The 12,203-nt window shown below is 39.7% G+C and overlaps 1 protein-coding gene across 1 annotated transcript; it reads left to right on the forward strand.

The window, feature by feature from the left end:
• The first annotated feature begins 8,689 nt into the window (after positions 1-8,689).
• Positions 8,690-11,760, forward strand: LOC148547728 (uncharacterized). The gene is made up of 3 exons (XM_088495535.1): positions 8,690-9,352; positions 10,320-10,420; positions 11,619-11,760. Exons 1-3 carry the CDS (start codon positions 8,690-8,692, stop codon positions 11,758-11,760), a joined length of 906 nt encoding a protein of 301 aa, XP_088351661.1.
• Positions 11,761-12,203: the final 443 nt, after the last annotated feature.

Genomic DNA, 12,203 nt, shown 5'->3' on the forward strand with positions numbered 1-12,203 from the left:
GATTCAACTTGGGATTTTTATTTTGTTTTTCTGCTTAAGGCTAGTAATGTGGTTTATAGAACAAGAGGGGATTAAAAAGCTCAAGGGGGCAAACAAGGGTGATGTAAAAGGTAGGCTAATTTGGGATAAGTGAGGAAAAATTCAAATGATGGCCTCAATCATCTCTTGGTATGTATCTATATTCTATATTGGACATATAGATTAAAACAAAGTAAAGAACATCAGACTGAAAAAGAAGGGCAAAACACACATGAATGAAATTTATGGTTTGAATGTAACCATACAATTAAGCTCAAAACTCACAGGCTGTGTGTTCTCCAGCTCAAAAATCATATATCAGTTATACATGTCATACAAGTAGAAATTAAGAGTTCCCATTATTCTCAATGTAAATTTTAGGGTGGCCCTTAAAATCTTAGTGTTCCTTTTTGAAGAAATGTTGTTAACTAACTAACATGTAATGCTATATATACAAGGTGTGTGGATTGTTTTAATTTACTAAAATTTCTAGTTTACTTCTTTTATTTTTAATTAAACCAAACTATCATATGCTAAAAGGGTAAACTATACTAATGAATCCACATATTCTATAACTAATAAGTTTAGAATTGCAAACTAAACTAGATGGCTAAGATATAAACTAAAGTGCAACATGCAGAAATAAAGTAAAAATACAGCAAAAGAACAATGTGCAAGTACTGAAAAATAAAAATAAAGATAAAAATATAGAAAAATAAACAAAATAAGATAAAAAGAGTCTGTAGTGGTTCACCAAAAAGATAGGCCAGGGATGGCGACCTCCCCACACTTAAAATATAGCATCGTCCTCGATGCTCACTCAAGTTGGGTATGAAGGAGTGTCATCACCGGAAGAATGTGCTGCTGGAGTCTCTGAGGTGGCTTGAAGATCTGCAGACTGGATAAGTGTAGGAGGATCTGTTTGCTGCAGTGGAGGCGCTGACTGTAGAAGAATCTCTGGGTCTGCAGCCTGAATCTGGTGTGGCTCCTCATGCTGTGGCACAGCCTGCTCTGGTCCTGCCTGCTCAGCCTCTCTCTGTGCATGTGTCTCCTCCTCATGCTCGTCCGCCTCCTCCTCAGATGGCTCTGATGGTGTATCAGGCTAAGAGGGAATGTCATGGTGACCAGTGCGGAGTAACAACTTCAAATGCTCATAGAGTCGCTTGTTGTGACGCTCAGATCTTTTATAACGCTGCTGGTTGCGGCGCTCCATCTGGTCTAGCTGCTGAAATAGGCAGTGCACGAGGTGGTAAATGGGCTCTGAGGTAGGTGGAGGTGTAGCAGTGGATGAAGAAAGGGCAGCAGAAGGTGTGGCTGCCTCATCAGAAGCGGTGAGGAATGGGGTCTGTAACCTAAAGCCTAAAACTTCCTGCTGTGAGGGATAATCTTCTTGCAGTCTGCAGCAGGTGGCTTCTCATCAGCAAGCTCCCAAGGCACGTTAGCTCGACGGCTAAGCTGGGTAATCAGATAAGGGAAAGGGAGAGTGCCTCTGACATGGATCATGGCCATGTAATACCGGATGAATCGTGGAAGATACAGGTCCTTACCCTCTATCACACACCAGATGAGGGTGATCATAGCAGCGGGCAGCTCCGTCTCATGAGTGCTCGGCATAACAAAGTTGCTCAGGATCTGGTGCCAGAGCCGAGCCTCATCATTCAGATACATCAGCTTGATTCCCTTAGGCATTGCTGTATTCTTTCCCATGACCCATGGTACAGTAGGATCAAGGGCTATTCTCTGCTTGACAGCATCCGGTCAAATCTCATAAAGCGCATATCCTCTTCTGCTTGTTGGTAACCGTCAGGCTGATCTGACTTAGGCAGAAGGTGGAGGATGTCTTCAATAGTTTCCTCAATGACCAATATCTGTTTCCGTCTGAGGTGCACTGCATCCAGGGAAGTCTTGAAATAGTTGCAGTAAAACTCTCGGACCCAGGAAGCATTGACCTCTGTCAAATTCCTTTCCAAGAAGAACCAGCCTCTCTGTTTGATCTGATCGGAGGTGTACTGCTGTAGTTCTTCTGGAATTTTCAGAGTTCTCTCCAGGTACAGGTTCCTGGAGGTGGCAAACACTGGATACTTCAGCTCACAGTATCTGTTTGCAAATTTTACCGAATCTGTGGCAGTGAGGAGTTGGTCAGCCTTCTCCTGTGGGGTAAAGTGCTTTTCTCGCCAGGAGTCGTCATGCAAAATGTCCAGGATGGACATAGAGGATTCGCCTCTTTTTCTTTTGCCAGTGGTCGCTTTGCCCTTTCCTTTAAGCCAAGGGTCGGACATCCTGAAAGTCAGAAATTCTAGGAGATAATTGAAGAATAAAAACAAGAAAACAAGTAGGCAAATAGGATAATAGCAATATAAGCACAGAGTGGCAAAAGAGCAGTAGAATTACGAAATGAGTGAAATTTATGTACATTTTGGACGGTATTTGAGTTAAAAATCTGAGATGAAAAATCACAATCCAAAATATAGGAAAGGTGGAATTCAAGTTAAATAGGAAGAACAATGATCATGCCCTGAGTTAGAAAGTTAAAGGAGTTAGTTAAAAAGCAAAGGGAGAAGTTAGAAAGTTAAAAGTGGTTAGTTAAAAACTGAAAAGAGAGGTTTGAAAGTGAAAATGGTTAGTAGGGAGAAAGAAAGTTAGAAAGGTAAAGCAGTGAGTTAAAAAGAAGGTTAGAGAAAGTGGCATGATGATCGGTTTCTAAGTAACAAGAATTTCACAAATTTAAAGAACAGTCAACTCGTATTCAAGCAAGGATATCAGGTTATTGATGAAAATTCATATAGATACAGGAGTAGCTAAAAGTAAAATGAAATCACCAATAATGTAATTTATTAACCAGGGAATCAAAAAGGAATAAGAATGCTATCCCGTGCACTCATGAATTGGTTTGGTGGTAGCTAAGTAGTGCAAAGTTCAAAATTGCCAAAACCAATTCATGAATGTAAAAATGAAACAATTTGCAGAAAATTGAGCAGCATTTCGGCTAAAATTGAATATCCCCGGGAAACAAACAGCAAGAAAAATAGTTCATATGAATTTAAATAAAGCTGCAAATAGACACAAATAACATGAACATGAAAGAGCAGTGTAACAGCAGCATGAAACAGTAAAGAACAGCATATGAATAGTTTGAACATCACAGCCAAATCAGAATTGCGAAATATATAAAACAAGTAGTAAGAACGGCGCAGTTATCAGGCCTAAATCCACTAACCACATCCTAACTACCTAACCACCTATAATCCACTACAAACATGCATCTCTAACTAGCATAATCTGAACAAAAATTGGAAAATGAACTAAGGAATCGAAAAGAGGAATCGCAGTATGGCGGAACCTGGTGCGTAGAAGTACAAATATATGGAACAGAGAGGAGGGCAGAGAGGTGGTGGTGGTGATGCGGCGGCACTGGGGGAAAGCACGGCGGCGCGGTGGTGGAGCAGGGGCGAGGTGTTAGGTTAGGGTTGGGTGAGGGGTGAAGGAAGGAAGAAGGGGGCGAGGATGGGAATACTGTGGTGGTGGTCGGTGGTGGTAGGCGGTGGTCTGAGGCTGGCCGCGGTGAGGGGTAGTGGCGGAGGGGAGTGAAAAGGGAGGGAAGAGAAGAAGGGGAGAAAGGGGAGAGGGGGGTTGTCGCGTGGTGGTCGGGGTGGTTGGGGGTGGTGCGGCGGTCAGAGGTGGTCGGCGGTGGTGATGGTTGCAGAGGAGGGAGTGGCAGATTGAACGTAAACCGCCACAGGAAATGTGTGTGGCCAGAAACCGCTACAGCGTGTAGCAATTTTTGAGGAAACTGAACCATGAAGAAACCGCGAGAGGTTATAGAGATTTCTTCTCAATTTTGTGGTTTTGAAGACCGTGTGACCCTGCATCAGTTTTTGTATATAGTGAACGTCTATAAATACTCAGTATGAGGCAATGGTGAAGTAGTATAGTATGATTTTCACAAATGGAGAGTGAGGAGAGTTTTTTAGCTCTAGTGCATTGATCTGGAAAAATTCAAAAAAGCAAAAGGCACGATCTGAAGTGTACTAATTTTATCCGGTCATTAAATACGTTGTCAGAGCTAAAAACCAGTATATTACAAAAGGTGGGGGGTGCGTGGGATAAAGTGGATGAAGAAATTATTCTACAAGATTCCTATTACGGTTGTGTCAACTAGTGTGAAGTATAAAATATTTGTGATAGGGTCCGACGAAGATATGCAGGTTTTATTTCATTGTCGGTGAAATTTTTTGAAAGTGAGAATGCACGAGCTATATGCCAAGTTGGAAGATGGCATTGACAGTTTTGGGGCATCAACGCCGAATCCTCAGTCGACTACGGTGGGGGTCACTCCGTCTGATTCCGGATATTACAGGTGAGGGTGAACCGGATCGGGTTGAAAATGCGATGCGAGAGGATGATTCAGACAAAAAGCTTGTTGACATTGTTGGGAACAGTAATGAGGATACCCGGACTAACCCACCAACACATCAAATGCCGTCAAGTTCTGGCACACAGCAACATCCTCCACACTTCTCAACCCTGAACTTGGAAGCTATCGGCTAACAACCGGACATATATCCTACTATTGGGGGTCAAGGATTGAATGAGGAAAATACTGCTATGGAATTTTAGATTGGCCAATCTTTCCAAAGTAAGGATGAATCTGTGTTGAGTGTAAAGGATTATAGTATTTGTCATGGAGTTGAGTACAACGTGATAGAGTCAGATTATCTTAGGTACCATGGAAGATGCAAGGAGTTCGGTAAAGGTTGCACGATTCGCATCATACTTCGGCAACGAAAGTGTACTTGGGAGGTTAGAAGGTATTACAACGGACCTCAGACTAACTTGGCTACCTCGATTTTAAGAGATCACTAACATCTTGATTATCATGTCATTTATGCGAGGATCTTTCCCTTTGTTAGGGCCGATGCAGCAGTTTTGATAAAGGTGTTGCAGGAAGCTACTGAAGCAACCTATGAATTCAGGCCTAGTTACAGGAAGTCTGGATGGCAATACAAAAGGCAATAGCACAGATCTTCAGAGATTGGGAAGAGTCTTTTGTCGAGTTATCCCGTTGGATCCTGGGTGTGCAGTCCACCATGGAGGGAACCGTTGCGCTATTGAAGACTTCTCCGGTTAGAGTTGGTGATCAGGCTGATCAATCTACCGTGTACTTTCATCGTCTTTTCTGGACATTTCTTCATTGTATTGAAGCATTTTGACATTGCAAGCCATTAGTCAGTATCGATGGTTCTCATTTGTATAGCAAGTATGGTGGTACTTTGCTTCTGGCTATCGCACAAAACAGAAACTCAAATATCTTGCCCATTGCTTTTGTACTTGTGGAAGAGAAAAATGCAGAGTCCTAGACTTTTTTCCTGACCAACCTGCGACAACATGTGACTCCGTAAGAGGGTATTCTGGTGATCTCTGACAGGCACAATGGCATCAAGACTACGCTGCAGGCGCCTGATAGTGGTTGGGTACCTCCTCATGCATACCGAGTATTTTGCATTCGTCACGTTGCAGCTAATTTCTCCCACAGTTTCAAGGGTCAGGATGTGAGACGGCCACTTGTGAAAGTTGCTTATGTAAAGACTGAGACAAAGTTTGACTACTGGTTTGATATTATGAGGATTGAAAATCCAGCGATGTGTGATTGGGCAACAATAGCCCGTGTAAAAATGTGTCGTCGCCACTCCACACGCCTGTTATCAGGCACGTCCAACACTAGTATCCCAGTTGGCGCCGGCATCGACCCTCTATGGAAGGCATCGTCTGGAATCTCCTCTGCCCTAGGATTGGCAAATGCGACTGATGCCAGGGCATCATGGCCTATTTTTCTATGCTTTTCACCTTTAATTTTCACTAATCAGGCTTAATTATTGAGTATTTTTGTGCTTAAATCATAGATTACTTTCATCGCTTTGAGTTGATCTATTTTACAGAAATTGGTGGAAAAAAGAAGTAAAAAGCACAAAACAAGCATGAAGGAAGAAAGGAGCTTAAAAGAGAAGCAGATAAGGGGGGCAAGGAAGAAGCAGAAAAAGTAACGTTGCTGGCCAAAGTTGGCTCACCAACGTTGTCTCAAACGTGCCAAGAAAAAGGTGCAACGTTGGAGCCAAAGCTGGCTCCCCAACGTTCCAAGAAAAAGAGGAAAGCAACATTTTTGAAGTGCCAACGTTGGAGGGAACGTTGGTGAACCAACGTTACCCCCAACGTCTTCGACAAAATCTCAAAATTTGAAGTTGGAAAATTCGCAGCGACGCGTACGCGTGAACGCGCATTTTAGCCTGTCATGCGAACGCTTGAGTGACGCACACGTGCAAAATTCAGTATGACGCGTACGCGTGACCAGGCGAACGTTGGTGCATCAACGTTGAGTCAAATGTTGCTGGCAGCACCCATGAAATCATTTTTAAGTAACGTTTGACTGATACAAACGTTGATCACCAACGTTCTCACCAACTTCAATACAAATGGGCACCCATGCAAAAAATGCACTTCTCAAGCAAGCAAGTCCACAATTGTCAACCAATCAAGGCCACAAGAATAATCTAGAATAGTTAATTTGATTGTAATTTGTTTTCAATTTCATTTCAATTTGTAATTTAGGAAAGCCTATATAAAGGCTGTTGAATTAAAAAATTAACTAAATTAATTAATGATGACAAACATTATTTCATTGGGCGAAATAAATAATTAGTGTTGATTATTTATGATGATATGTTGCAGGCCAAAAATAAATATAATGGGCAGCCCAATTGGATGAAAATAAAAGCAAGGCTGGAAGGCTACTAACCTAACTCAAAACAAGTTGAATCTATTCTAATGGGTCACAAAAATAATAGAAGCCCAAAGGTGATGAATAGAAAGCAAACAGGTTGCATGAATGGAAAGACCAACCCAAGCCCGTTAGCAAGCTGATCCCTCTCGTATGCTTTCACCAAAAGCAATGTTAAGCTAAGGCTATTCAAAGAAGAAGAAAGAAAGAGAAGGTTAGGCAAGAAAGCCTGAGGTCAAATCAGCAAAATCAAACTAAATCAAGCTAAGACAAAGGTTAAAAGTAACCCATTTCCTTATGCATGCATCATATGCTCTTCTCCTCTTCCCAACACTCTGCAAGTCCAAAAATGGGATACAAGAGAAAGTTGATTTCTGTTCCAATCTGTTGTGTATCTACGGTCACAAGTGTGTCTTGGGGACCAAGTAGCTTCTCAATGGTCAAAATCTAGGTTTACCATTGAGGATATCTATTTTATGCTTTCCTATCGTTTTCGGTCAACAAGAGAAGGTCAGAAGCAAAGTTTCTATCTTGAAGATTAAAGGGAAAAAAGTGAGTTGGTGGGTTGGTGAAGCACAAGGCTCAAGAAGTTGACCTAGGAAGAAGAACCCAGCAACATGCAAGGAGATAAAAGAAGATTTTTTGTTCATTTAGATGCAAGGAGAGATAACCCAGTGTATTGAGGTTTTGTTCTGTGAAGAAGTTCTCTGAAGAAGGTCTTCTACTTGGACAGTGTTTTCTTTCAAAGAAGCATTCCGACAAAAATGAAGAACTAAATCAGAGACATACAAATGTGGTTAATCACATAGCAAAGAGGCTGTTGAAGAAGTCAATCTCCTTCATGTTTTACATATTGTTATTTGCTTTTCTATGTCTATCTTTCTGTAATTTCTTGAGTGAAAAGGCATATTGAGAGAGCTCAAGTAAAAGCCAATGAGTTGAAAGAGGCTGAGTGAAACACTTGATAGAAAAGCCTAGAGTTATTTTTAGATTTCTTTAGGTAAGTCTATGTCTTGTATCTTGTATCTGTGAGGTATCCCTTTCTTAGTTAGGTTAGCACTAAGAGTGAAGAGTTAGGTATTAGCATAGCCAATGTCAAGTTAGGCTAGAACTTGAGTGTGAGAGGATTGTGTCAATCATGTGGAATTGGTGTATGTAATACTTTAAGTATAGTGAAAATTTCACCACTGTTGTGTTGGAGACTGGATGTAGGTTGCATAGCACAAGGCAATTGAACCAGGATACATAATGGTGTTAGCTCTTCTCCTTTCTGCTCTATTCTGTTTTCTGATATTCATGAGACAAAAATAAATTCTCTCATAAATTTCCGCTGCTGAGTTCAAACAGAATCAGTTTTGAAAGTTTGCTTTAAAAGGTCAAGTTTATCAAACTAAAAGAAAGGCATAGATTCAACCCCCCTTCTCTAAGCCTACTACAACCTTCAATTGATATCAAGAGCTAAGGTCTCAAGAATCAAGCTTAACCGCTTGGAGTAAAGATCCAATGGCGAATAACTTGGGCACAACCACAGTTGCCTACACCCTCACTGAAGGCCAGTCAAACAATAGGCCTCCTTTCTTCAACGGGAAGAACTATGCCTATTGGAAAGAGAGGATGAGAATCTTCATCCAATCCATTGACTACAACATTTGGAAGATTGTTGTAAGCGGTCCAAAGATTCCAACAAAAACAAGTGCTGATGGAGTGGTGACTCCAAAAGAAGAAGCTGAGTGGAATGAAGATGATAAGAAGAAGATGGAGCTGAATGCTAAAACTATCAACCTTATTCACTGCGCTATCAGCTTTGAAGAGTATCGAAAAGTGTCCAGATGCAAGACAGCCAAAGAAATTTGGGAAAAACTCCAGGTTACACATGAAGGCACTAAACAGGTAAAAAAAATGAGGATTGATATGCTGCGAAAAGAGTACGAGATGTTTAATATGAAGGATGGAGAAAGCATTAATGAAGTGTTTGAGAGATTCTCAATCATAATCAACAACCTTGATGCTATGGGTACAAATTACTCAGAACAAAATCTAGTGAGAAAACTCCTTAGAAGCCTCACAAAAGAATGGGAAACCACTGCCACTGTCCTAGCCGAGAGCAATAACCTAAGCCCTATAACCTATGATGAGCTGAGAGGAAAACTTCTTGCCTATGAAACCACACACATAAACCTGGACTCAAAGAAAAAGGGAATAGCCCTCAAGTCAAAAATAGAACCAAAAGAGAGTGAGTCTAGTGATGATATTTCGGATGATGAGTTTATATTTTTTGTTAGGAGATTTAGAAGGGTGATGAAGAACAAGGGCAAGTACAAGGGTTCAAGCTCAAAGGAACCTAAAATAGACTTGAGCAAGGTGACGTGCCATCACTGCAAGGAGGCTGGACACTTCAAGTTAAACTGTCCAAAGCTCAAAAAGGAGGACAAAGGAAAGAAAGACAAGAAGAGAGTACTCATGGCAGCTTGGGAGGATCTTGAGAATGACTCCAATGAGGAAGAAGAGTCTGAAGGTGAAGACAAAGACTACTTCATGGCTGGGAATAACAATCTTGATAAGGTAAATTACTATGACTTATTTATAGATGATTTACATGCTATCATTGATGATCTTACTCTAAACACCTCAAAACTGCTGGACAAGTACAATAAGCACAGATTTGAAAAAGATGTGTTAAAGCTAAAAATGATTTTTTAAAAGAAAAGGTAAAGGAAACTGAATGTGCTTTGGACATTATTGAAGAAAACAGATTTCTAAAATCTGAACTTGAAAAATTAAAAGGAATGCACATTGTGGATCCTTCTCAAGAGTTAATTGCTGAAAACGAAAGATTAAATGATATGATTAAAAGACTGAATGATGACTTAACAAAAATTGCTCAAAGTTTTAGTAACTTGGACAAATTACTTGCAAGCCAAAGACCAGTGTTTGAAAAATATGGTTTAGGTTATATAGCCAAGGAAAGTGCAGTTTTTAATGATTCCTCTATGAAATTTGTGGCTTCTTCATCGAATACTAAATCCATATCCAACAAATCTGGTATTGGATATGTTCCAACATTTGAAGAAAAATTTGATGAAGTATACACAAGTGAAACTGAGCCTTCACTAAGAACCGAACCTACTTCAAATAGGTCAAGTCTGGGGTACATTTCGAAAAATGAGGTTGCTTTCAAGAAACCACCATTTTACAACAAAATCTTGAATTCAAAAAGTCCAAAAGTTCTAAAAAATTATGGTGAAAATGCTCTTGCAAAGAGGAACAATTTTAACAAAAATCAGTTTGTCAAAAGAAATGCACCTCTTCCAAAAACCAAAAAATTTTAACCCTTTAATCATTTCCAACAAAATAACTCACCTCAATTTGGTCACTCATATGCACAATGTTTCATTGAAAAGAGAATTGTGGGAAACCAAATTTACAATGTTATTTGTGATTTCAATGCACTTGGGCAACTAAGATGGATTAACTTCAAAGAATCCAAATTAATTTGGATACCTAAGGTTACTTGAATTTTTTCATGCATATTTGCCTAGCATCTAAGAACAAAAAGCATATATGGTACTTGGATAGTGGATGCTCTAGGCACATGACTGGAAGGTCAACTTACTTCATCGAACTAAACAAGTATGATGGAGGTTTTGTGACCTTTAGAGATGATGATAAAGGTAAAATTATTGCAGTTGAAAAAGTAGGTAATGAACAATCTACTTTCATTGATGATGTATTTTTGGTGTGGTTTAAAGCACAATCTTTTGAGTATAAGTCAGCTGTGTGACTTAGGATATTTAGTGACTTTCAAAAGACTTGAATGCTGTGTTGTAAATGAAAAGACAAAAGAAGTGCTTTTTGTTGCCAAGCGTTGTAATAATGTGTATGGACTTACCCTTGATGAACTAAAGGATCAAAATGTAGCTTGTTTTCATTCTAAAGAATCTGAAAAGTGGCTATGGCACAAGAGATTGGGCCATGCAAGTATGTTTCAAATAAACAAACTTGTAAAGAAAGAGTTAGTAAGAGGTCTTCCTTTAATAAAGTTTGACAAAGACATCACTTATGATGCTTGCCAAATGGGAAAACAAACAAAATATTCATTTAAACCAAAGGAAGACATCTCTACTAAAAGGTCACTTGAGTTGCTACACGTTGATTTATTTGGTCCAACAAGAACTCAAAGCTTAGGTGGTAAACATTATGGTTTAGTGATTCTGGATGACTATACTAGGTTTGGTTGGGTTTTATTTCTTGCACACAAAAAATAAGCTTTTTCGACCTTTGAAACTTTTTGCAAGAAAATTCAAAATGAAAAGGATTTGAAGATCTCTTCTATAAGAAGTGATCATGGAACTAAATTTGAAAACAATTTATTTGAATCCTTTTGTGAGAAATTTGGAATATCTCACAACTTCTCTTGTCCAAGGACACCACAACAAAATGATGTGGTGGAAAGAAGAAATAGAAGCATACAAAAAATGACAAGAGCTATGCTTTGTGAGAGCAATGTTCCAAAATTTCTTTGGGCTGAAGCGGTTAACACAACTTGCCACATTTTAAATAGAACTATCATAAGGAAATTTTTAAAGAAAACCCCTTATGAACTTTGGAAAGTTTACCCACCAAACTTGAACTACTTGTACATCTTTGGATGCAAATATTTTGTCCTCAATAATAAAGATAACTTAGGAAAATTTGATCCAAAGGCGTATGAGTGCTTGTTTGTAGGATATTCCACAACTAGTAAAGCATATAGGGTTTATCATCAAGATGCTAGGATTATTGAGGAGTCCATACATGTTACATTTTGTTATACTAACTTGGTGCAAAGCATTTTGGAAGACTGTGATGCAGGGAATCAAGCTAAAAAAGATGATGAAACTGTGCAAAATCATGAAAATGGAAATTTTGGTCAATCTGAACCAGAAACTACAGTTGCTGAAAACTCAAGAGACAATTCCATTGTCTCATGAATCTGAAGGAAATCCTAAAACCACCAGTTTCCAGAATCCCTTGGTAACTGAATCTGCCTCCAAGTCCACCAGACCTCGTGAATGGAGATTCTTGAAGAATTATCCTGAGGAATTTGTCATTGGGGACGTCTCTCATGGGGTTAGAACTCGGTCTTCAATAAGAAAGGAAAATAAAGGAACAAACATTGCCCTTCTCTCTCAAATGGAGCCTCAAAATGTCAAGGAAGCCCTTGGTGACCCTTCTTGGGTAAAGGCAATGGAAGATGAGCTTCAAGAGTTTGAGAAGAACTAAGTTTGGACTTTGGTTCCAAGGCCAAATGGAAAGAAAGTGACTGGAACCAAGTGAATTTTTCGGAACAAGCTAGGAGAGGATGGTAGCATTGCAAGAAACAAAGCAAGGCTGGTGGCACAAGGATATAACCAAGAAGAAGGAATAGACTTTG

Source organism: Arachis ipaensis, chromosome B8 (genome assembly GCF_059453495.1).
Source record: "Arachis ipaensis isolate K30076 ecotype BB chromosome B8, ASM5945349v1, whole genome shotgun sequence".
Taxonomy (NCBI): Eukaryota; Viridiplantae; Streptophyta; class Magnoliopsida; order Fabales; family Fabaceae; genus Arachis; species Arachis ipaensis.

What these genes read in the sequence shown, in the direction of transcription:
- LOC148547728 (XM_088495535.1), top strand. Translation starts at nt 8,690, where the DNA reads ATGAGGATTGATATGCTGCGAAAAGAGTACGAGATGTTTAATATGAAG. An exon ending in GGAATAACAATCTTGATAAG is followed by an intron (nt 9,353 to 10,319) that starts GTAAATTACTAT and finishes TTTTTCATGCAT; the next exon opens with ATTTGCCTAGCATCTAAGAA. An exon ending in TACTTCATCGAACTAAACAA is followed by an intron (nt 10,421 to 11,618) that starts GTATGATGGAGG and finishes CTTGGTGCAAAG; the next exon opens with CATTTTGGAAGACTGTGATG.